The following is a 27,053-nucleotide window of genomic DNA, read 5'->3' as shown; positions in this document are numbered from 1 at the left end:
TGTGAGATACTTATATGGCGCACAAAGCCCTCCTTGGCCAGAGCCCATCTCCTGCAACAGGTGCTGCCTGTACTTGCTTCAGTCATGTGGCCGCCCCTGTTACACATCATCGTCTCCACACTGTCCTGACTTGCTCCTGCTGTTTCTCCACCTGGTACATAGTCACCATTTCCCTCACCGGCCTCATTCTTTCTCTTCATTCATGAATCACCTCATGCTCCTGTCTTCTTATTCCTCACCCAGGCTCTTTGCCCCTGTATTTTGTCCCCAATACTGGAGCACCTGTTTGATTTATTTCACTCAGTTGTGGGAGGAACCTTTCCTTCCCCCAGATTCCCACAGTCACCCTGGGTTCTTTGTACATGTTCTCGGGGCAGAAGGTCATATTCCCACCCCCGCCCGGCCCCCCTTCTTTTCCATGGTTAGGAGACATCTCATAGAGTATTCGTGCATAACTTCTCAAAAGCCCCAGTATGCCGCCTGAGTGACACACGAACAAATGCACACAGAAGAATGTTTAAATTGTGAATTATGGGCACAAAAGGAACCATAAACAATTTAAACTAGTGGAGAATCGCCCTGCTGTGTGCTTCTGTCCTCCACCAGGATTCATGCACAAGGGCTGAGTCACAGAACAACAATGGAGAATGGTCATTCAGGCTGTGGCAGGAACCAGGGAGGCGGAGGTCATAGACAGACTTTCATTTTATGTCCCCTGTTTTTAGTAGCTTATGAAAAATTAGCCTTTCTGTCTGAAGTTTCCTTTGTTGAAGCTCAAGTTTCATTTTGGAAATTCTGAACAAGTTCTCTTCAATGGAAATGAATCCCTTTTCCACATTAACAAAAGAAATCTTAAATGCCTCTAAACAAACTTGGTGGAACTTGGAAAACCGGTTGGTTAGAAAGGAATGAGGGCTGGTTTGAATAAGAAAGACTTTGGAAAAGTGGGATGAAGTATTTAAAAGAGAGATGTTCCTTTGGGACAAGTACTTTTTTTGAATTAGCAGTTTTAGGAAATGGAATTTGAATGGTCCTATGCTCAAGTAGCAATAACAGAAGAGACATAGGCCATCACATTTCCTTAATAATTTTATAGAAAGATACTTTTTTAACTTACAAGACTAACTACAATTTTCTATTCTCTCTTGCACATCTGACTTCATATTTTAATGTGAATTATCTCAGATTGATCCCTTGAATAGAACAATTTAATGAATTTACTGCGTGTCTGGAATCTGCAGATAATGTTTTCAGGTTTCCTAAGAAGGCATCTAATGTCATATGAATAAATTTAGACTAACACAACCCCTCAAATCAATTGAAAATTAAGGAACTAAATGAAATATATTAATTTTCACTCAAAAGTAAGAAAAGAAAATCGACTAAAATGAAGTACAAGAGGTTAGAAGAGATAAAAGCAGAAAATAATGAATTTTTAAATATCAAAATGAAGAATTGGTGGGTAATGTCAAGATATTTGCCTTTAAAAACTTGATAAAATAAAATAGCACATGTGTGCAGAGATAAAGGGAAACAACAACACTATTGTGAACCTAGAACCTGAAGATGTGACCATAGTCTCTCTAAATCTGGATGAAATGAGGACTTGAGATAGTTCCCTGAAAATTCAGTCATCAGCAATATCAAAAGGAAATGGGAACCTACACAGAAAACAGCCCCTAGGAGAAAAAAAGGAAATGTTTTCAAAGAGCTATTCTCAAAATAAAATAGTAGATTCAGGTGGATTTTAAAGATAGTTCTATCAAAGTCCTGAGGAAGAAGATATAAATAGTCCCTCTGTGAGTTAAACTATTCCACAATACAGAAAAATATCAGGCTTCTAATTGGACTTACAAGGATTGCATAGTCTTGATATCAAAACACAAAAAAAAAGAGAAAAGAAATATTGCCTTATCTAATGAAAAAGGCAAAGATTCCAAACAGAATAGTAATAAACGAAAAGAAGAATGTATCCATAGTGCATTAGAAGAAAAATATATCCATAACCAAGTAAAGATTATTCCTCTTAGGCAAGCTAGTATAATGGCAGTGATTCTGTTAGCATAAATTATCCCCAGACACTTAAAACAACAATTTTCAAAACAGGCTTAGGTAAAGAGGAATTTAGCATAATGATGCAGAAAACCAAAGAATAGGAAACACAGGTGGACATCACAAGGTACTAGAATTAGGGCTTGAAAATTCCAGGATACAAGGGTGCCAGCTGAAGTCTCTGCCTCTGTCCCTCTGGGAGGAGCATGATCCTGACTTTGATTCTTTCTTTGTCCTCAGAAAATCCACTAAGTCACCCACTAATGTGTGGTCCATTATGCTTAACCAAAATGCCAGCCTCAGCCCCCAAGGATATATATGACCGTCTAGCCAATTTCTTTTTAAAATATTGCTATGCCCCATTCTGTCTCTCTCTCCTTTCCCTCTCTCTATTCTCTTTCTGAGGAATTAAATTTATGTTAGATGTTTTCACTCGATATATGTGTCTCTTACCCCTTGAAGTTATTTCTTAACTTTTTTTCTCTTTGTGCTTCCTTCTTCTGACCTAATGTTCATTTGCCAATTCTCTCTTCAGCTGTATCTAATCTTCAAAGGTGATTACTGGATTGAGTGGTAAATGCATACGTAATACATTTTGCTTGAGATTGCCAATATCCTTTTATGAAGATTGCACCACTTTGTATCCTCATCTACAGTGTATAGAATGCCTGATTCCCCATAGGTTCACCAAAAATTCACAATGTCAAACACTAGGAATTTTTTCAATCTGATAGAGATAGTATCTCAGAGTTTTGACGTGCATCTCTTACGTGAATGAGGTCCATGAGCATACTTCTTCTGTGAAGTCTCTAGTCACCTTTGCCTATTATATGTTGGGGGGGGGCAGTCTTTCTCAATTCTTAGGAAATTCTTTTTAAATGAAGTATATTAATGCTTTGTGGTAACAGTTGTTTTTTTGCAGCTTGTAATTACCTTAGGACTTTACTTACTTTGTTTTTTTCCAATGCTATCAAATTTATCCATATCTTATTGAGTCTAGATTTTTTTTAAAAATCAGAGTTAGAATTCTATAATTTTTTAAAATATTTATTTCTTTTAGTTGTACACAGTACCTTTGTTTTATTTATTTATTTTAAGTGGTGCTGAGGATCAAACCCAGGGCCTCAGATGCCTTAGATGAATACTCTACCGCTGAGCCACAAACTCAGCCCCAGAACTCTCCAATCTTGGGTTATAAAAATAAGATTCACTTGTGTTTTCTTCTAATATTTGCTTTTCAAATATTAATACATTTTCAATTGACCCTAGAATACACTAAGAAAAACCTCCAGTTTTATCTTTTTACAGCTATCCAGGTACCTCGATGCTGTTTAAAATCCTCTGACTTCAGTGATTGCTTTGTAATGTACTAAATTTTCCTTAGACATATTTCTGGATGTCTTATTCTGATGCATGGATCTACAAGTCTTTTTTTTTTTTTTTTTTTGGAGTCAGGGTTTTCCTGTTCTTACAGGGTTACCCATGCACTACATTGATGTTCTTTCCAAGTACTTCCTGGCTATGCTCACTTGTTTATTCTTCTATATAAACTTTGTAATCAACTTGTCAGAAGATTTTGTTAATGTACATTGAATCTATAACTAACTTAGGGAGAAAAACATCTTTATGATGTTGAGTTTTCCTACTCAATATGTTCAAAATAATTTAAAATTTTTCAAGAATATTTTACAGTTTTTGCATTTTTTTGCCTATTTCCTATTAAGCTTATGTCTAAGCATTTAAATTTCTGTTACTGTAAACAGGGTCTTCTCTTAAAACAGTTTGCATATATAAAGGTTATTGATTTCAGTAAGTATAGATGCTGCTATTTTCTTATTTTATTATCTAATACTTTTCCATTGATTCTGTTGAGGTCTTCCAGATATACAATTATATTTTCTAAAACAAAGACAGTCTACTTCTTCCTTTCTAATTGTTTTATTTAACTGCCTTAGCTAACATTCCAATGCAATGTCAAATAACTAGAGATAGTGGGCATCCTGTCTTATCCCTGAATGTAGGAGAATATTACAGGATCTGACATGTGAAGATTAAGTATGAAACTAGTTTATGGATTGATTCACAGACACACAACACACACACACACTTATACACTTACACACTTTTTTAAGTGAAAGTAGCACCGTACTATTTTTATATTTGCATTCCAGACATTTGTTTTTAATAAATTATGTATAGAAATAATTTGGGGCCTCAGATGATACATCTTGGCCCAAGAGAGGATTCTCCCTATTTATACCATAATGCTGGAGGACACTGTTGGCAACCACATTTGTCTTATTCTAATGTAGATTTAGATTTGGAATTTTGGATTTTTAGGCCTATTGAATCGCTTGAAGAGGGGCTGTGCTTCCTTCTTCTGACCTATTGTTCATTTGCCAATTCTCTCTTCAGCTGTATCTAATCTTCACTGGTGATTACTGGATTGAGTGGTAAATGCATATGTAATACATTTTGCTAGAGATTGCCAATTTCCTTTTATGAAGATTGCACCACTTTGTATCCTCCCCCACAGTGTATAAAATGCCTGCTTTCCCATAGGTTCACCAAAAATTCACATTGTCTAACACTGGGAGGTCAGGTTCGTTCCAGTTCACTCTTGTTTTAAGGGGCAACTCTTCAGGGTTCTAATCCAAAATCATGGGGTCCACTCAATACCTCCAACCCAGGCAGGTCCTGGACCATAGCTTTTTCTTTCTAGCCCTAAGGGGTTTTTAAAAGTATAGCTCAATCTTTCAGATGCCCTTTCAGGATCTGCAAATGTCTCCCAGGACACAAGTAGCCCCCAGTACTGGGCTCACTCTTCATCTCTGCCGGATGGTGGCCTTTGAGTCCTTAGCTTCTTTCCCTCTCTGTTCATTCTGACTATCCTACTCTTTCTCCTGCGCTAAGCACCCTCATGACCCCCCAAAGCCCTGGAAAGTCAGGGGGCCTTCCATCTCCCCTGAAGCCCCTTTCCTACTTGAAACTTGCCAGAATGAATTGAAGGGAGAGAGAAGAGGGGAAATGCTTTGCTTCTGAGCCAGGCTCAGCTGGGCTGGGGGGCGGGCGGGGGGGGGGGCGGGGGGGGGCGGGGGCTGTACTATCTTATTAAATTCAACTGCCAAGGTCCTGAGGGCCACTTCTGGTACCAGGCCCTGGGCTGGGGAATGGGTCAAGGGGCAAGAGGGGAATTATCATCTTTGCCCTCCAAGTAGAAGCACTACAAAGCCCCCTGCCCAACACCTTGCCTAACTCTGAAAATCTCAGCTTTGAGACAAAACTTAGACCCCAACAATCAGCTGCTTTTCAAGCTCACAGGACCCACCCTGAGTCCGCACCCTTTCTTCCTGCCCCTTCCACCAGGTGCCTCAACAAGAGGCATTAACTTAATTATTTTAAAACTTAATTACACTTCATCTAGCTTTATCAGTTATCTTTAGCAAGAGAATTGGTCTGCAGTACCTAGTTCTACTTTTTCAAAAGGTGGAACTCTTACATAGAGAAAATGATTTTAAGATAATTTTCAAAATCAATAAAAAGGAAAAGAGAGAAAGGAGACCTTTAAAAAAAAAAGATAATAAAAGTATTTATTTATTTTGGGGGGGAATTTAAATTTTTTAAAATTTGATTTAATTAGTTATACAAAATAGTAGAATGCATTTATGCTCTTTGATATATGTAGATGGGATATAACTTCTCATTTTTCTGAGTGTACATGTTACAGAATCATATTGGTCATGCAGTCACATATATACACAAAGTAATAATGTCTGTATCATTCTACTATCTTTCCTATCCCCACATCCCCTCCCCTCCCCTCCCATCACTTCCCTCTACCTAATCTAAGGTAACGCTATTCTTCTCTAGTGCCTCCTGCCTTAATTTGAATTAGCATCTGCATATTAGAGAAAACATGCGGCCTTTGTAGGATTGGCATATTTCACTTAGCATAATATTCTTCAGCTCCAGCCATTTACTGGCAAATGCCATAATTTGACATGACATTTTTTTTAAAAGTTGAAGGATTTCCAGATGTGTCTACACTACCTTTATAAACAGGTACTTTTCTACAAACAGCTAACAACATGAAATTTATATGACTAAAAAAAACAATATATAAAATTTGCTGCATAATATGTTCCCAAAGTCGCATAAATTTATAGGCACATCTTACATTTTAACCAATTTACACATTGTCTAGCTTCCTGAGCCTTGCCTTCTGACTCAGAAAATGTCATTCTTAAAAAAAATATACATAGAACTCTCTCCTTGAAAAACGTGAAACTCTTCTTTGACTTGAATCTATCTTAATAAGTAGATCTGATGAGAGTGAGAGAGAAGAAAGAAAGAAAACAGCAAACAGCAAATTCAATGTGATGTGAAAGGCTCGGCTGGGCTCCAGCTTTTGTGGGATTCTCCGTTTCTGGGTGCGATGTCTTTCACTCACATTAACCTCACCCCAACGCACGCCTCATGGGTTTAACAGCAGCACGTAAGAATCTGCACTACCCACTCTGTTCCAGTTCAAAAAGCACCTACCCTGAAGATTACGAGTCCCTGGGGCAGGAGGTTGGCTAATGTAACTGGAATGAGAGTTGACATTTAATAGGAACTGGCAGTGCTGGGACAGCACCTGAAGGCAGCAGAGCACCTGGGGGTGACTGGGAGGGAGCCCATTGCATGCAGGCCCAACAGGACTAAATATTTGGTTTGCAATACAGCAGTGTTGGAGCTACAGTATTCGTGACCAAGCTAAAGAAAGAAAGGAGGAAGCTGTTGAGGAGCCAGGCAGAAGCCAAGCCAAGGCTGTAAGAGGGCACCAGTGGCTGACCAAGGTCAGGGCCTTGACCAAGGCCCTGGGGTTATGGGGTATTAAGATCCCACATGGACAGGAGGCACAGGAACTGGAACCAAGCCCTGGCAGGCATCACTGGCCCTCGTTTATGAAGAAAGGCCTAGAAATCTCCACACACTGCCCCAGGAAAGAGATAAGAAATGTAGTCTTCCATGCAGGAACTAAGAAGGGGGGAAACTGCCCCCGCCTAAAATAAAAGTCTCAGGCATCTGCCATAGGAGGATGTGAAAGAGTACCAACCCAAAGCACGACCTTGTATTATAGAAAAATAAACTCCAGATGAATTTAAAACTGTTAATAAACATTGAGTAATATTTGACTCAACAAGAAACTTTTAAAATGCTTTTTGGAAAAAGATATCATAAGCAAAACTAATAGACAAAATAGTTTCAGAAAAGTAGTGTCAGTGAAGAGAAATGTTCATACCTGGGATGTACAAGTATCCCTTATTCACTGAAGAGGAAAAAATTAGAAAATTGACAAATAACATGGAGATAACTCACAGAAGTCCAAAATTCAAATTGCCAACAAATATATGAAAAGATGGGAAAAATTTAAGAAAATTTACAGTGAAATTTACAGTGAAAATTTATTTAAGAAAATTTACAGTGGCTGGGTGTGGTAGTGCACAACTGTAATCCCAGTGAGTTGGGAAGTTGTGGCAGGTGGATCGCAAGTTCAAAGCCAGCCTCGGCAACAGCAACTCACTGAGGCTCTAAACAATTTAGCAAGACTTTGTCTCTAAATAAAAAAAAAAAAGTGCTGGAGATGTGGCTCGGTGGTAAAGCACCCATAGGTACAAAGCCTGGTACCAAAATAAAAATTAAAAAAAAAAAAAAAAAGAAAAGAAGAAAGAAAAAAAATAGAGTGAGTTATTCTCCTGATAAGACTGGCAAATATTAAAAATATTCATAATATCTACTTTTTATTGTGATTCAAGGGAAAGAGTATTTTCAGACATGGCTAGGGGATACGTGAATTGTGACAGGTGATGGGCGATGAGCTTGCCCAGCTTTGGAACTGCAGTAGGGAAAGTGAAGGTCTGAGATTTTCTTGCTTTTACTGAGACATAGGCTCAGCTTCGAGACACGGGAGGGAGGAAATGTCCTCTTGGAGATGTCCCTCAAAAGAACTGACATATGTCCACATTAAAATAATTTAAATAGGAAGCGTAACTTCCTCTAGAAGGAAAGGGGAAATAAAGACCACAGGGCAGAAGTTAGAAAAAGAGAGAGGGGAGGGATATTTTTGATGTCCCAGGGCTTCAGTGGTGAAGTGCCACCTACTTGGAGGCTCAGTGCGACACCCTGTATCCTCTACAGTCTGAAGACATAGTTCAGAGTCCAGGTGCCAGAAGGCTCCATGCCTCTTAGAGGCTCATAATGGGAATTTGTTCCACACCTCCCTCCTGGCATCTGGGGGCTCTTTAGCTTGTGGGTACATTTCTGCAACTTCTGCCCCTACCTTCATGTGGTGTTACTGCTCTGGGTCCCTGGGTCACTGTTCCTTGTCCTTCTAAGGACACTCGTCAATATGACTTCATCTTAATGTGATCACATCTACAAAGACCCTGTTTCCAAATGAGGTCCCAGTAGATGCCACGTTAAGTCCCAGTATTATTTTGGAGGGACACTGTTCACGTCAGTACAGGAGGTAAAGAAGGGACAGTAATCACCAGGGGGGAAATGTGTTAAAAATAGACTCCCAGTTCTGACCTCCCGAGATTCTGCTTCAGGGGACTAAAATAAGGAAGAGCCAAGCCCCTGCACTTGGTGAGCCCCCAGGTGGATCTATATGTTGTGAACACGGGTTTGGCAGGAGAGACAAATGGCAATTGGTTTCCTAGAGGTACCAACAGGAGGCCACAGGATCACAGGGGACAGGGAAGGGTGCAGGGAAGAGGTGGCACTTGATTTGAAGATGAGGTGATGTGCTTCTGGGGCATGGTTCTCAGCAACACCAAGGGCCAATGGAGTGGGGAAGGGAGGAAGCTGGCTGGGTCCGGGGCTTCTTTCTGTTTCATTTTCTAGTCTGGGAGGTGCACTAAGAGCTTGTTTTCACATGTAATCATTAATGCCTATGAATTAACTTGACAACATTCAGAGCAAGATTTAGAATGCATTTTGTTTGGTTTCTCAATCAAATTCAGTCTGAGTCCTCACCAGGGTTGGAGAGACATTCAATGTTAGTCATTTCTGGCAAATATACATCCCTCCCTAAGAACCAGAGGATCCTACACAACCCAGAAAACTCAGCAAAAACCTCTGCTCTTGGGCCATCTGGGGTCCTGCTGTGAGGCCCCGTCTTTCGGCTCCTGGAGATTCCCTTGGAGAGGAGCTCTCTCCCTCTCTCAGGAGCACCCCGGGCCCAATGCAGATGCCAAGGTGGAAGTGAGTGCTCAGACCCTATGTGTCTGCAAGCCACCCCTACAGAGACCTGCCACCTTTCAGGGCTGTGTGGGCAGGGTGCAGTTTTCTGCTATCAACCCCTGAGAATCCAACCTCTGAGCCCACCACCCACTGGCTCCGTCTCTTTAAATAGCCCTTCTCTCCCAACCCTCTGCAAGTCCTTCCCTTTGCTGGACCGTCCATATTTATTATCCCGGGGAGCCCACGCCTGTGGAGTGCCTGTGGAGTGAAGCAGTACCAGAGCTGGAGGACACAGAGGCTGGTTCCTCTGTTTAAAGATTGGGGATGAAACAAAAGAAAACAAACACCGAGTCTCTCAGTCAGTGTATCCTGCCATGTATGCTCATATAAATTATGGCTTCGTCTTGTGTTTGCATTTGAATATGGATTTGTTTTCCTTTGTGCTGAATGATATGAAGTGACTTGGAAGCTTCCAATAAAAAAAAAAAAAAAAGAAAATGCTTTTCCCTTCTCTAAGCAACAAAGCAGAAGCCCAGGGTCTGGCAGTGACCATGTCCAAGGTCAAGTTACTTTACCTCTTGGAACCTCAAGGTCTTTACCTGTAAAGTAAGGATGGTACATTCCTGCCTTCCTTATCTGTCATGACACTCTGGAGTTGAATGGAGGAAATACATGAAAAAGAATTTTGCAAGTGAAGGCACTGTTCAACACAAAGCCTGAGTGTTCCCATGACACTCTCACAAGTAGGTGTGTGGGTGCTGGGTGGATCACCCATTCCCCTTTCATTTCCTGAAATTGTCTAGTCTCTGGAGCCTTGTACTAGGAGCTGAAGTTCAAGTGCTATTTGGGAGCATACCTGTTCTCAGACTTAACCCCTCAGCAGTGGGAGTCAAGGGATTATAAATGATGTCACCTGACTTACCTCGGCTTTAGATGGGGACAAGAGATATTCATATGTGGTCAAAACAGTTCTGTTGTCCTGGCCTAATGATGTCCTACTCCCCTTTACTCAAAATGTTCTACTTGATCAAAAGTAGAGAGGGCCTCACTAAGTTGCTGAGGCTGGCCTTGAACTTATGATCCTCCCGCCCCAGCCTCCCCAGCCACTGGGACCACAGGTGTGCAGCCCATCTGTACCATTTTAAAGTGCAGACTCCTCACTGGACCAGCATAGAAAACTTGAAAACTATCGCCACCTTGTGGTCAAAGTCTGCTGTTTTGAGAGCATCAGACAGGATTCCTTGACCTTGAGCAAAGGAAAGGGGTAAGGAATAAAGTAGATCAGAAGACACAGAAAGGATGAGGAGCTTGAAAAAAAAACAACCTAAATGGCAGCTATTTTCAAGAGATGCTGGTGAGAATCAAATCTCTTTGATTTTAGAGTCTCAGGTTCCGACAGGAAGACGGAAAACAGGCAGCTGGCAGACTAAAATGTTATTTCAGTGTAAAAGCTATCTATTATTAAAATAGTGATTGATTCAACTCAGTGGGAATAATAGCCTTTAATTGCATAAACCCACCAGCAAATGTTTAACCCTCCCCTGGGATCAGGCCACTGAAAGAAAGGAAGACTCTCCATGAGGACACGTGACAGAGGAACTGGTTGGAAAGGGGAGGGGGGCTTTCTGATTTACTTCTGAAACAGCTCTTGAAACCATACATTCTTCTCCATTTTCTTATTACCCTCTGCCAGTGATGTATTGTGGTACATTGATGGTACATATTTTTAGGGTTTTTGTTGGGATTAAATGAGCCAGCACAGAGGATGCATTTAGAATATGCCAAGTATTCTCTGCTATTCTGTGCTCAAGAAAGCCTCCTCAGACAGGGGTTTGTGAGTGGAAGTCTGAAGAATGACTAGGAGATAAGGAGAGGGAGGAGAGTGTTCTCAGCTGGCAGAAGGACCCAGTGATGAAGGGTGCGTGTCGGAGTGGGGACAGAGTGCATGTGTGTTCATGCAGCAAGTGACAGGGCATGTTAAGGCGCCAACCTTTTTTCCAACAGAAGCGGGAAGCCATTCAAATGCTATAAGCAAGGACACAGCAAATTTCAGTTTCAAAAAGGTCACCCTGGTGACAAGGAGAAAAGACTAAAGATGGATTATGTCAACATGAGACAGCCACAGTTGCCGTGGTCACCAGTGAGCACAGAATTGCAGGCAATACTCGGCATCCTCTAAATGCACCCTCTGTACTGGCTCATTTAATCCCAACAAAAACTCTAAAAATATGGACCATTATTATAATACTACTACTACATCACTGGCAGAGGGTAATAAGAAAATAGAGAAAAGCATATGGTTTCAAGAGCTATTTCAGAAGTAAATCAACAAGGCCTGATAACGTGTTGGATACAGGACACCAAACAGGGAGGTGTCAAGGATGATACCTAGGCTGCTGACTCATGCAATTACTTAAGGACACTGGAAGAACACCAGGTTTGCAGGGTCACAGATTTGACCTTGCAGACATTAGATCTGATCAGCATTTACGAAAGCTGAGATACTGAGAAGACAGGTGGATCAAGAGAGAAATGTGGGCCCCACCAGTGAAGACATGATAGCTGAAGTCACAGATAGATGGCCTGAGGGGACAGCACAGAGTAAGGAAAGGGCTAGAATTTAAGCTCAGGAAACTCTTTTAACACTTAGTTGCAAGATAAACATGAGGTGGAGGTGTGACCGGTTGGACAGGAATAAAAATCAGTAAAGCCAGGAGAACTGAGTGTCATAGAAAGCCAAGGAAAAGAACATTTCGAAGAAAGAAATGAGCAGGCTGGGGTTGTGACTCAGTGGTAGAGTGCTTGCCTGGCATGTGTGAGGCACTGGGTTCGATCCTCAGCACATCAGAACCTCAGATATAAATTAAATAAAGGTATTGTGTCCATCTACAACTAAAAATAGTATGAATAATAAAGAAAGAATGAGCAATGATGACGAATGCTCAGGCAGAGCTGAGGACTAGAAAATGTCCTTCAGAGTAGAGGAATCACAGAGATCACTGTCTTGTGTGGTCTGGCATGAAATGGAGAAGGGAGAGAAGGAGGCCTTTCCTTCATTCTCTCAAGACAAAATATGCTTAAGAAATATACTTAGGTGTTGAATCATTAGGGAGTGACTGGATATATATCGGAGAAGAAATCACTGATAGTGTCAATTGCTGAAAAGTTGCGATGAAATCCAATGCACAGGAGAGATTCATTTCAGAGAAGAGGAGGGATCTGTTCTTGTGCCCCAGATGGGATGGAGAGACGGGAACAGATACAGACAGGTGTGAACGCTCCAGAGAAGGGGAAGTGGATTCCTGGCTCTGGTTTCCAGTGGCTCAGATATTAGATGTCCAGTCCCTGCCAGAATGGGGTGCATGGTCAGAGAGGATTAGTATCTCGCATGTTCACATAGTTCTGTTCTTACCCAGTGACCTCTGTTTGACCAAAATTGCTCCCACCCCTATTTATTCCAAATGTGTCTGATATCATAATCATATAATTAAATATTACAATGAAATGAGTGTGAAATGAGGGTTGCTGTTTTTAGGAAAACTCAATTCAAACTTTGGGAAAAACAGATAAAGGCAAGATGCTAAAGATCCTACCCATCTACACATACAATGAGGCAATTGTAAATACACACCTGCTTTACAATGATCAACTATAAAATACTGTCAGTACTAACTACATTAGTACTAACTACATTAGCAGTATTATAAAATGGAACTCTAGGGCCATGGGTGATAAATATAGTACAAAAAATCTTTGGTCTGCAAGGTCCTATTCTTGTTCTAATTTTGGGAGAACACCACCATTAGTCACAGAATTATGTCTGGCTTTTGCAAAGAAAAGGAGATACAACTCTAGTGGGTTTTTATTCTGTGGGAGAAAAAAAAATACAAAAAGCCTCAGCCTTATCATTTGTATGGGATGACTGTGCACGTTTTTGTGACTCCACTTTTCAACTGACATTTTCCAATGAGCTCAGAAGCTCCTAGACGTAAGGTATCATTAAGAAAGTTTGTACAGGTACAAAGGCAACTAAGAGAAAGGAAAGGACAGTGGTTAAGTTATTGGTTGCTTCCAACATATTGAAATGCTCAATGGGTATTTTTAAAATATCATTTCTAGAAGAAAGATATTATTATTTTCATTCAGAGACAGGAAACTGAGAGGTTAAATAATTGCCTGCTCCCAAGTTATAGCATGTGGATGGGATGCTTTTTCCCCTGATCTTTATCCTGAGATCCAGATTGGTCAATTCCACTGCTCTTACATGCAACTGGGCTTATCCCCAAACTGTCCCCTCAAACATATTCTGCCCTGTGTCCTCCACCACTGATTCACATTGACTCATCCTTGTCTCCCACATCTCATCAATTACCACACCCTGTCAAATGGACTCCCATCCAAGTCTTCAACATGGCTTCATGATATCATCAGCCTTGTACAGATTCACAGCATCTTTAGCAGGGACTACTACAATAATTTACCATTACCACAATTTTAATAGTCAGATCTGAGTAACATCATTGAATGCTTGCTCTTAAAATTTTCTTCATTTTGCTTCTAGAGGATTACTCTTCTATGGTACATTACTGTTTCTTTTTGTAGTCCTTAATGAACTTTTGACCAGCCTCTTAAACATTGATATTCTTTAGGGACCTTAGTCTGTTTGTGCTACCATTACAGAATACTTGAGACTGGGTAATTTATAAAGAACAGAAATTTGATTCTAACAGTTCTGGAGGATAGGAAGTCCAAGACCAAGGCTTCCAACTGCCAGATTCCGTGTCTGGTTTCAAGATTGCAGGCACCATGGCACATATCTACAATCCCAGCTACTCAGAAGGCCAAGGCAGGAGGAATGTTAGGTTTAAGGCCACACTGGGCAACTTAGCAAGAACTTGATTCCAAATAACTTTTTTTTAAAGGACTGGGTATGTATGATAAAGGGTTCTTAGGTTCAACCCCTAGTATTGGATTAAAAAAAAAAAAAAAGTGATTCTTCTTTGCGGTGCTCTCTGGAGAGGAAGAAGTGTCCTCACATGGCGGAAGAGGGAAAATCGACTTCCGCAGTCATGTCCTCAAGACCTGGACACCTCTCAAAAGGCCCTGTACCCATCACTGCCACATTAGGGATTAAATATGCAACACACACATACATTTAAGGGGAAAAAAATTCCCTCCACCTTCCCCCCAGTGGAACCTATTTTTGTATATTGCTTTAACTGTACCTACATACAATGAGTTTGTGTTGAGTCATACCTTCAGACTGCTTCTGTCCATCTAATTGCCATGAAGCACCTCAAAATCAAGTAAGTAGGCCCCAAACTGGATTTCCATCTTCCATTTCCCTAGACCCAGTGTCAAAACTACTGCTTCTATGGGCATCAGTCAATGTTCTCAACCTCAAACTTACTTGCTGGAAACATCTTTGCTACTCCTTCTCCTTCATCCACTCTCACAGTTCAATCTCAGTCCTCCTGAGTCTCCATTCCTAATCTTCTCATGATTACTCCCCTTGCAGTCCCCCAGTAGTTCTGTATTTTTGCTTGAACAATTTAAGATACACCCTGTTTCCATCATGCCTCCAATCTATCCTCACTGCAGGTAGCAGAAGTTTCCTAAGCTACTTGCACCCAGTCCAGTAGCCTGGAAGAATAATAAGTGAAATCAGTGTTCTCACTCAATTTAAAATATTTCAATACTCTATATTACATATGGCTTGAACTTCAAAGCCTTTGCCATTGCATACAAGGTCTTTTGTGACCTAGATCTTTCATACATCTCTAGCCTCAAACTAGTGTCCCCATTTGCACTTTCTATTCCAAGAGTAAGCACCTATCTAGTTCTCCAAACAGACTCTTCCGGTGATTGCCCTTAAACATGCTCTTCCTTCTGTCTGAATTTTCATCCACTCTACCCCCACCTGAAAGCTCCTACTCCACCCTTCAAGATCCTTAGTGAAGCTTTTGCTATCACCAACTCCCCCCACACAAAGTTCTCCATAGTGTTACCTTTATAATCCAGTTGAAGAATTTATGCCTGTAAAAGGCCTGTGTAGCTGCCAGGAATGTGAGCATTCCCTCAGCTCCTCTAATTCCTCTTACATCCTCAGTAAACTCCTTTTAAAATCCAGCTAACATTACAGAATTTGCGGTCAGTCTTCCAACAACCTGATCTGGATCCAAGTTCATGGTCACCTTCTCCATCCCAACTCTAGCCATCCTGTGGAAGTATTAGTGGCCATGCTGATGACTCACACCGTACCCTAGAGTAAGCCCCCATTCTCAACCTCCCCATTTCCTATGGTTCTATTTCTACGTCTGCTCAGAACTGTTCCACCTCCAGAGTCCTTGTCTCCCCCTCAAGCTCTCTCTTCTACCCATCCTACATTGTCCTCATTTTATCTTCAATCCCTACCCCTTTCCCATCCACCCAGCTCACCAGGGCCTCAAGTTGATTCTTCTTACAGGCCAGCCCAAACCCTTGTTGGGCCAAGCCCCAACAATCTCTAATGACCCTACTCTTCAGAGAAGTGCATCATACAAAGCCAGACTGGCAAATCCACTTACTCTTGACAGCTGAGCACTGCTGAAGAAAAATCCCAACTTGGTCCACTGAAATTCATGCTTTCCTATCCCAAATATGTTCTCAAAAGCATTCCTCAATCTTTTTACTAGTCTGTGATTTTCTCAGTGCTCCTAGTTGGTTATACTGACAAAAATGTGGGACGTAATCTACTGTGAACAGAATATTTTTAAAATCTTTAGAGTATTGGATATGAGAAAGCAAAGAGGCTAAATAAGATAAATAATTCAGCCCTAATTTAGGTTCTAAGACAATAATTTCATGGCACTAAAAAATACCACTGCTAACCTATTTTTTCTTAGTTTATTCTAGAGTTTGAAAAACAAGATGAAGTATGAACCATTAGTAAAAATGGCTGTTTTGTGATCCCTTCACGTCCAAGGTACCCTTCGTGCTAATTATTTATCAATGAATACACAACTTGTTTGTTTTCATTTTAATTTATTCTGTGCAGTTTAAAATAAAAGTTAAAACATCATACAAACCACAGAAGCTTTAGATATAGTACTGACCAATTTTTAAACAAAAATCACTGAGTGACTATTTACGCACATTCCTCATCTTTAGGGTTACATCTTGTTGTTTGTACAAAGGTATTGTTAACACACACAGTCTAATTCCTCATATGCTTATTTGTCGAGCAGCAAGATGACAATGCATCATAGCACACGAGGTTTCCTTTAAGAAACCACAGCAGCAGTATTTGGTGAATGTTATGCATAGAACTGACCCAGAGGTAATGTGAACATTCCTCATCAGAGGGGTAGCAAGGGACACTAACAAATGGGAAATGTAACTTTTTAATATAAAATGTTACTCTTTATGCTTTAAATGTAAAACTCTGAGACACTTTAGAAGCAGACAACACAAGGTGCTTTAACTCCAGACTCCAAAACCGAAAGCTATTCTATTAGTCGCTAAGAGTCCAGGACCTTTGAGGACTGCTCATTGGCTTTTCAAAGTCAACTTCAAATATATAAGCATTTAGTTGACCAGTCAAAATCTAAGCTACATTGATTACATGTTACATTAAAACATATCTACTGAGAAAGGCTGAATTTTAAAAAGATTACATTGTTGACTTCAAAACTGTTATTCTTAAAAGAAACAATGCACTACTTTCAATCTTTCAACTTCTTAAGATGCCATGTTGTGTGAATCCATAACTTTATATCTTTCCATCTTTCAACAAAATATTTTGAAATGGTTCTTAAACCTAATAACATCTAAAGAAATGGGTCGGCATGTCTGTGAAATGGCTGTTCAACACATAACAATGCTTCCCCTATGAAAATCCAGTGAGTGCATTCTATATTTAACTTGACATAAATATTTCAAACTCATTTTAACAGTGCTATACAAATATTTTAGTGTTTTTTGGCATTTAAATCTGAAAGATGCTACCACACAGGCAATTTTCACCCCCCCCCCCAAAAAAAAAAAAAGTTCAAAGGCAAAAGACTGATCTGGGAATAGTTAGCTTAGAAGAAAATGAAACCAATCTACCTGAGTCCTTGAATTTAGAATCAATCCTCAAAAAGATGGCATACTCCAGAACTATCATTTTGGAGGAGGGTTCAGGTAAAAGTCTACTATTTGTATGTGTTTTTAATGCTCATAACCTTGAAATTAACCACAGGATAGTCCACTTCCCACTGAATGACTCATTTTCAGTGAGACTAAAAATGCAGCTGGGATGCAGTTCTGGTTAAAATTCAGCTACAAAAACAATAAAACAAAACAGGAAAAGAACAGAAACACCATACCACATAAATAATTCTGCATTAATAACTATTTCTCTTCCATCTCTTAGTGGTCTTAGAAATATGCAATATGTTATGTGGGGGGCATGAAAAGAAAGTTTTAAATAAAGGATTAGCCTGCAGATTCTTCATTATTGGCATCAGTAATTTCTCTTCACTCTCCTCCAGTGAGTTATAGCATGGCAAGTATGATCTATTATATGCTCTTAGGTATATTTCTCAAGTAAGTTAAGCAGAACATTTCTTAAAATGCTATAAAACAAGGGAAGCTTGAAGCATTAGTGCCAATAAATAATGCCCAACATATATAGCTTTACACGGATTACATTCCATTAATATGCAGGTGACTACAGATTTGGGGGTAGGACTGCATCAGCTATCATTCTTTAATACTGACACAACAGGACACTCATCAGCTACTTAAGTTTTTCAGCAATTATTAACTAAACCTTATATAGCCACCATAAAACACAAACATGAAGAAAGCCAGCACTCAGAGCATTCTAAAATAAAAAAGTCTAATTTGACATCCTTCCAGCACCAAGATGCTTTCAGGCATTCATTTTTCTTTCTAACTGATGACCATGTGAATGTGATGTTTAGCTGATACATGAAACATTAAAATTAATGCTAGAAACTGTGTCACTGCTCTTTTATGCCCTAATCATACAGCATCCAATAAGGAAACGAAGACAGAATGACTGTGCTCCTCTCGCATCTGCGAGCACACAAACAGTTCTGCTCTGTAAATTCCCTTTTAATATGTCCAAAGGTCTACAGTATCAGCAAAGATGTGCTCATCAGGAACACAACCTAGGGCAGAGCTAGTCAACTGTGAGGAGACAAACAAAACTGAATGATCACAAAGAATGAGGTATCAAACATAATTACAAACCTCCATATATTGGAGGTGATGACTAATTCTGAGAAACAAAGGTGAAAAACAGAAGAACTCAGATTAATAAAACAAACTGGCTTTACATTTCATTCTTATACAAAGCAGGGAACACTGAACAGTAAGGTTTGTGAATCCATACCTCTCTTCCCCAGTAAACACTCAGTTCAAAGTTCAGTGAAGACAAACATGGATACCTGGCAAGAGTTGTTTTACAGTTACGCGGGTATTTCCACCCGCTATATTTTCAACACCCAGTACCTCTGAGGTCTTGTCACTGGATTATTGTGAAAAAGTAGTTTCTCCACAACACATGCCTTAAGCATAAAGTCCTCCCATACAAAGGGAGTGACTAACCCTACTTTTCCTAGAGAATAGTTCTTCCTATTCCTAACTACTCTAAAATCTTGAATAGATTACCCCAAAAATGTATTTCATAGAAGATAACTATTTAACATGAATCAGTATTAAGTATTCCAATAAATAGATACCATCTTGAAAAGAAAAATAAATTTATAATGACAAGACCATTTTTATTTAATCAGATACCATCAGTTAAGATGCACTGTATTATTACAAAGAAAAACACTACCCTTGAAACTACAACCTGATGCCTTATAGCACAGAAAATATTTTATATTTATTAAAACAGTGCTCTTAAAAGATTTTTGTCACACCAATCTTGTGTGTTTGTAAAGAATGTAGGAAATAAACTGGTCAAGTTATAACTATAACTTCATATTCTGAACCCAGCTCTTCTAAATCACTTCTCACGTCACCGTCCTCGCTGTCTGCATTTTCCCACATGACTTGGCCCTTGGCATCTTCAAGAGGACTGGCGATGCAGCATTTCTTGAAAGAATGCTCCACCACTGTCTTCTGTTTAATGTCAGTGGGAAGTTTTGGACAAAACAATGTCTGATGTCTTAATGACAGTCCAACTCGACGCATGAATCGGTCACACCAGCCTCTTGTTGCTTTAAATTTTGTTTCATCAATTCCGAGGGTTTTGGCAATTTCCCCTGCCTTTGACTGCATTACTTGGCGTGTGATAGGCAATCCTTTAGCATATGCCTCACTGACAAAATGTAGTACAGCTTCATCTACTTGTGGGTATCTTCCTTTCTTAGGTCCTGTAAAACATTTTGTGGTTGCTTTGCAAGAAAATATGGAATTTCGGTCATTCCTCCAACGGCGAATATTTGCTTCGCTAATATCAAATGTTCGCCCCGCTGCTCTGTTTCCATGCTTTTCCGCGTATACAATAACCCTGCGTTTCAATGCTGAGTCATAGTGTAATCTTTTTGAAGACATTTTAAAATGCCAATTAAACCTGAAACATTTGATACCAATAATACATGTCAGTTAAGGGGATGCCACTATAAGCTGTAAATTCACACATGCACAAGCTAGGATAATTATATGACTATCCTGGCTGACAGTAATGAGATGCATCCCAATTTCAGACAAGTTAAAACATGAAGAATACATTTTGAATATTAAAATATGCTTTTCAAGCTTGAAATGTTTATGAGATTCACACCAGTGCAAACAAACAAACAAAAAAAAATCCCAAGAGCCAAGGAATAAGTGTGCTGAGCAGAAAGCTAGCGAAACAAAATATTATCTTTAAGATGAAATTTGCAAAGGTCCAATTTGGTTTTAATTCCCTTTATTACTATATGGCTTACATGTAAATTTTTTGAACTGGATATGAAATCCAAGTATAAATGTTCTTCAGTCATTTAGTATATTTCAAAGCCAAGTCACTAAGACAGAGGCTCACAATTGCCTTTCATTGTTTACTAATAAAAGACCCTGTCTGGGATCAATGGCCTTCATCAGTAGGTGCCCTCCTTTGGCGTGCAGATCTGATTCTGTGTGGAGAGGATGAAGGGTCTTCTTCAGTTTCAGACCCTGAAGGCTCATGATCTCCCTCCTGGGATCCTGTGTCTCCCACTAGTTCCCGTAGAAACTTGAATTTAGATAAAAACAGATGCCACACAAAATACCAACCTAAAGAAAGAAAGAAAATATTAAAAAAAATTATTATAATATTAGCAATTGGAACGTTAGAGTTAATTGGAAGGTGTGAGACAAAATAATATATAAAAACAAATAAATACATGTAATTATAATATATTCATATAATAAGCATTTATTAAGCATTGATGATATACAAGGCCTAAGGATAAACACTGAGACTATATAGTAATGGCAAAAAGAGTTTTTGCTTTCAGGGAATTTAGAGCCCAAGCTTGGTGCAGTCACATTAAAATTACGAGATTATGATACCTAAGCAAGAATATTTTTACATTAAAATCAATTTTTGGAGAATTTTTCTGGGGAAAAAGGAATTTATTTGGCAAATGTCTGTAACATTCACATCTCAGAGATACTGACTAAAAGCAAGTGTGCATCAACCAGAATAAAGGTGACAAATAGTGGGAATCAACTGTGCTATGGTGAAAATTTCAGTCAAGACCAAGTTATTAAAAGTTTCTAGAAATAATTTTCATAGAAAATCAATAATTTCTTTAATTACAAGACAAAAGAATAAAGTCAGAGAACCAGTTTTAGGTTCAAGATTTTTAAAATGCTAATTTAAAAAAACAGCATTTTCATGTCAAAATTGTTAAGGAACAAACATCAGTCAATAAAAATTCAAACAGGATAAAACTTCTAAACCTGGCTTAGTAGCTCTAAGACATTAAGAGCATATAATAAACAAAATTAACCATTATAACAAAGGGTTTTGTGCTGATGTGTTTTCTTGGTGCCTTCTAAACTCGGATACTACCCTGAGCAGCAAAGAACCATAGCATATTCTATGGAAACAAAACCCAACTGGCTTTTCTACCCAGGGGTTAAAGGAGGTCAAGACAATGGCCACTTTTAATGTCACTTGTTTCTTAGAATCTGTGAAAACAAAAATATCTGCTTAACATATACTCCTTGACACTAAAAGACTAACTCCCAGGATATTTAATCCATTTCTCGGGTTTTTGCTTTCCATATCCGTTTTTGAGCATTTTGTCTGAGTAAAGCACCTAACTTTGTAAAATACTTTAATAATGTTCCAAATTAATGTGCTCTCCCTTCACCCAAAACTCTGCAAACAGGCACAGTAAATCACTGGAAAGAGCACTGGGAAGGAGTGAGGAGTCCCAATTTACACTGAAGATTCACAAGTTATCTAGGGTTTGGTGCCTGGCATTGAGTATGCATTTTGTAAAAAGCTCAGTTAATGTGAACTACAGTGATCCCTGAGCAGAGGCACCTGAGGTTAACTGTTGTTTTTTTAGTTATTTCTTCTTCTAGAGATAAAATTCATGTACCATGAAATTCATCCTTTTAAACTGTAAAATCCAGTGGTTTTTAGTATATTCACAAGGATATGCGTATCACTACTGAACTCCAGAACATTTTTAACAATCCCCCCAAAACTCCAAAACCCTTTAGCACTCATTCTCTATTCTCTCCTCCCATGGCCTCTGGCAACCACTACTCTACTCATGTGGCCATGAACTTGACTATTCCAAACATGTCACATAAATGGAATCATAAATATTTGGCCTTTGCTCACTTTGGCTGTTTTCCAGGTTCCTCTGTACTGTTGCACATGTAAGTACTTCATTTTCTTTTTATTTTCATTTCACCGTATGAATATATCATATTTTGTTTAAACTTTTACCAACTGATTGGACATGTGGGTTGTTTCTTCTTTTGGGCTGTAATAAAAATTAGTTTCCACTTTTTGGCTACAGTGATTATCTGTATACAAGTGTTGGCATGTCTATCCATGCTTGGGTATATATCTAGAATTGCTGGGTAATATGGTAGGTCTATATTTTACTGCCTCAGAAATGGCTAAACTGCTTTTCAAAGCAATTGCAGCACTCTGTGCTACCACCAGCAACACTCCCATCCTCACCCACACCTTTTACTGTCCATCTAAACAGTCAACCTAGCAGGTATATTCTGATTTTCATTTTCCTCATAAATAATAATGTTGACCACTTTTCTGTGCTTATTAGCCATTTGCCTAATTTCTTTGGATAAATGTCTAGTCACTCATTTTAAAAATTATTAAGTGGTGTTTTTTATGTATTACACAGATGCTTATCAGATATGTTGTATAAATATTTTCTCCCATTCTGTGAGCTATCTTTTTGCTGCCTTGATAATGTCCTCTGAAGCACAAAAGTTCTTGATTTTTGAAGAAGTCTAAGTTATCTCTCTTTTATTTAAGTCTTTTTAGCTGCTTATGCTTTTGGTGTCCTATATAGGAAACTACTGACTTATCCAAGGTCATGAAGACTTACACCTATGTACTCAAAGAGCTTCATAGTTTCAGCTCTTGAAAAGTTAGGTAGTCAGAAGGGGCTGAGGCTGTGGCTCAGCGGTAGAGTGCTTAAAGCGCGTTGCATGTGTGAGGCACTGGGTTCGATCCTCAGCACCACATAAAAAATAAATAAATCTACTGTGTCCATCTACAACTAAAAATATTTAAATAAATATTTATTTATATAAAAATTATTTAAATTTAAAAAAAATATATATATATATAAATAAAAAGTTAGGTAGTCAGTGTAGTTAAGTAAATCGGGTATAATATCGAGTGAGATCTAAAATGGAGGCTATATTGAGAATGAATTGGGGGGGGGGGCGGGGAGTTGAACAAATCTTGGGATGTTAATGAAGTCCAGGAAAAGCCCAAGGCCAGAGCCCATCCCAAAGAAGTGTTAATGAACAGCCCCCAGCAAACTTGAAGATGCTGACTCAGAAGTCCTTCCTGACCAGATTACTTCTTTGGCCCACCTGTGTCCCACCCCTCAGGCCTTCCCACCTAGATTCCATCACTGAAGGAACTTCCATGGATTCCATCTCTTGGGTCCCCTTCTTCCTCCGGGAGAAGTCTTTTCTGCTGTCCTTTAATAAACTTCTAATTTCCACTCTGACCTTGCCTCGAGTGCTTCTCTGGTGTTATTCTTCAACATTGGGGAAGCAAGGACTCGTCACAGGTCAAAGGTGGTAACACTCTTACATTTAAGTCTTTGACCCACTCTAGTTAATTTTGGTGTGAGAGGTGAATCCAAATTCATTCTTTTATATATGGATATCAAGTTGTCCCAGGTCATCATTGAAAATATTTTTCACCCAGAACATGGTCTTGACAACTTTGTCAAAAATCAATCACTTAGTAGTTTATTTCTGGAGTCTCAAATCTACTAACTTTGTATGCCTAGCTTTATATCAATACCACACCATCTTGATTACAGTAACTTTGTATTAAGTATTGAAACCAAGTATACACCCACTGTGTTCTTTTTCAAGTTTGTCTTTTGATTATTGAGTCACTTGCATTTACAGGTGAGTCTCAGAATAAGTGTGTCAACTTTTAGGGAAAAGGCAGCAAAAATTTTTATAGGGATTGAACTGAACCTGAAGATTACTCGGGAACCTACACTGTTTTTGTAATACTTCCCTGTACTCACCCAAATCTTCCCACATTACACATGCATGGTTTTGATAATCAGGAAAAATAATTAAAAAGTTGATAAATAGGGCTGGGGATATGGCTTAGTGGCACAGCACTTGCCTCATACATGTGAGGCACTAGGTTCAATCCTCAGCACCACATAAAAATAAACAAACAAAGATATTGTGCCCATGTATAACTAAAAAATATTTTTTAAAAAAGCTGATAAATAAATCAAAAATACTTACGTAAACTGATTTTTTAAAATACCTCCTCAATGTCATTAATTGGCCTAAATTAGTAAAGTCAGTTGCTTTCAATAGATACTAAAAAAAAAAAAAAAAAAATTTCCAAAGCTCTTTAGTTTTCAGAACATAACTTCAAGTTGTAAGAACTTATTTGACAAGATACTGTGTTAAACACATTATAAAAGTGAATGTACTATCAAGAAATTATAAGTCAGGAAGGGGGCGTGACCCTTGTCCTTGGAAAGACCCACAGAGCACTCCTAGGCACATACCCACCCTGCTGAATTGTTTATCTACAAATAACTGGAGAGATCTGCTGTGCCAAGTGTCCCTGACTTAGTCAGGCTGGGTGAGGACCCATAGCAACCCCCTAGCAACTGCCAATCAGCATGAGACAGGGAAAATAATTGGGATTCCAGATGACCCTCCCAGTAATTTATGGTGGTTGATAACATGTTGGGAAACCATGTAGTTCAGCACGTACACCCCTCGTGGTTTAAACCAATCAGTTCAAACGAATCCCCCTCTTGTACTAACCAATCACCTTTACCCAACTTGTTCCCGCCAGTGAATATGCTAATCATGTTTTAGAGTTGTTTTATGATTTTCCCGAGGTGTGTGATAATTTGCTAAGAGATGCTATGATGTATGTGAAGTCCCTGCCTTCCCCAGAGAGTGTATAAAACTGCTGCAATAAACACCTCTTTGCTGCTTACAAGTCAGTAAAAGATGATGGTCTTGACTTCATTAAGACCAAAGACTCCAACAGTGTCTACAAGGTAATAAGTGACCATAAAGAAGAATAAGGGAGATGATAAGAAAAGGGAAATCTTTTACTGAAAGGAGATCATGATTGAAGGGCCATCACCACTGGATTTCTAACCATAAAATGTTCTAGTGACCTTGAGATGATTAATATTAGAAAACAAAGTCTCTAGCACAAACATCTACAAAATAAAGAGCTGAGGGTAGTAGCTTCTCCAATTTTTATAAAACACACACCCTCAAATTTTTTAAATCACTGTCAGCAACCAAATAGTATGGATATTTAATTCCAAGTGAAAATTCTGAAGGCAGTGACAATGGGAAAGACCCCAGGGTCTAGAGAAGCAAATTATACCATGCCCCACCACCACTCTCCTCCCATCCAGGCCTGCTAAACCATGGAGTCTCCATACTTCTATAATTGTTATCCTCAAATCTGGAGATAAGCAAACATTAAAAGTGCGAAATTCTGCCTAGGTTTATGTCCTGTGTGGTTTGCATGGAAGGATATGGACAGTGGCACTGTGACAAAAAAAGCATGAGGTAGAAAAATTCCCCTAATAAACGTGAGGAGTAAATCTGCTGGGCAGATGAACAAATAGCCACTGTGGGTTTTTTACAATGACTATTGTAATGATAGGATGGGAAGGGCAAAGAAGAGATAAATCCTAGTGTTGATAAGAATGGTACCAGTAGTCACTAAATTGACTAGTTCAACAAGATGTCCTCTGAGGGACTTAACTTTTGACAGAACTATAAAACAACCTGGGACCAGGTGCAGTGGCGCATGCCCGTAATCCCAGCCACCAGGAGGCTGAGACAGGATAGCAAGTTCAAAGCCAGCCTCAGCAAAAGCAAGGTGCTAAGCAACTCAGTGAGATCCTGTCTCTAAATAAAATATAAAATAGGGCTGGGATGTGGCTCAATGGGCAAATGTTCCTGAGTTCAATCCCTGATGAAAAATTAACAAATAAATAACCTTAACCTGGGAAGAGATGGAGCAGGGGCTGGGGTGAGGGGACTCTCTAAATCACAGTACCTAGCACTGAAGATGCTTCTATGCACAACAGAGTGTTTATCAAACAATGCTACCAGTTTGAACAAAGGATGATGCTAAAAATTATAGGTAGTTTGAAGGAAAAGCAACTACCCAAGACATTTTGGGAAAAGAAGCACTATAAACCCCCAATGGGTATACACAGGAAAAGCATGACTTAGCAAAGAAACTAAGAGAGACACTATAATGCCAAATAAAACTGCTAAGATATTCAAAGATATGTTAATTAGACAGGAAAATAATAATAGTCTTTAAAAAAATTGGGGATAGAAAAGTTTTGCACATAACACCTAATGGCCAAATTGTTATTTAGTTTAACTGAACTATCTCATCACATATTTCTGGCATATCACATTTCTTGTAGCTAATAGGGTTCTGTTCTCTTATTTGTGGTAATCTTACAACAAATACAACACAAAGGAGAAAGTCATATACATAGTTCATCTGTTATTCTAGTAAAGCAGCTTTTAATTCAAGTAACAGAAACTCTAAGACTTAGCTAAACCAAAAAATGGCAATAAACTGACATGGGTGTCTCAGAGCCTGTGGAGAAGGCACTCCTACCAGGGATCAGAACTAATGTCATTCTCTCAGCACTGTTTCTGCACTCTTCTTCATCCTTCTCTATGCTTCGCTTTGCACAATGCCGCTCCTTCCCCATCTTTCTTTCTATGACTTTTTAGCTCATACTCTCAAAACACAGCCTAGAAGATCTGCTCCATTATGTAAAGGATCAGCTTATTAAGCTTATTAAGTAATTCTGATGTCACATGTAAGTTTGTAAAAAACAGAAATGAGAGTGAAGAAGAAGCAAGAGTGCTGCTGATGATCAATTTTGGAGACTGGCCGAGGAAAAGGAAAAAAAATATACACAGTGAAATGCCTCTAGGGAAGAGACTAGAGCAACAGCTGACCAGAGCGCCTGCCTGAGAAGACTCCACAGGTCACATTAATACTTCCTAGTGAGACAGTGTGAGTATAT

At 39.1% G+C, this 27,053-nt stretch overlaps 1 protein-coding gene across 2 annotated transcripts in view; it reads right to left on the bottom strand.

Moving 5' to 3' along the window:
- Positions 1–27,053, bottom strand: part of Smim13 (small integral membrane protein 13) — a 120,588-nt gene that overhangs the window by 78,845 nt on the left and 14,690 nt on the right. Inside the window, exon 2 of one of the 2 annotated variants that reach the window (XM_076859192.1) lies at positions 16,307–20,535. The exons of the other annotated variant lie outside the window; for it this stretch is intronic. Coding sequence (XP_076715307.1) covers positions 20,348–20,535 — 188 coding nt within the window. The 3' untranslated portion in view covers positions 16,307–20,347. Of the gene's footprint in view, positions 1–16,306; positions 20,536–27,053 lie in introns of those variants that run through there. 2 annotated transcript variants of the gene reach the window in all.

This window comes from Callospermophilus lateralis, chromosome 6 (assembly GCF_048772815.1).
Source record: "Callospermophilus lateralis isolate mCalLat2 chromosome 6, mCalLat2.hap1, whole genome shotgun sequence".
Taxonomy (NCBI): domain Eukaryota; kingdom Metazoa; phylum Chordata; class Mammalia; order Rodentia; family Sciuridae; genus Callospermophilus; species Callospermophilus lateralis.
Note: the sequence above shows the minus strand (reverse complement) of the source record. Positions and strands in the feature narration are given on the sequence as shown.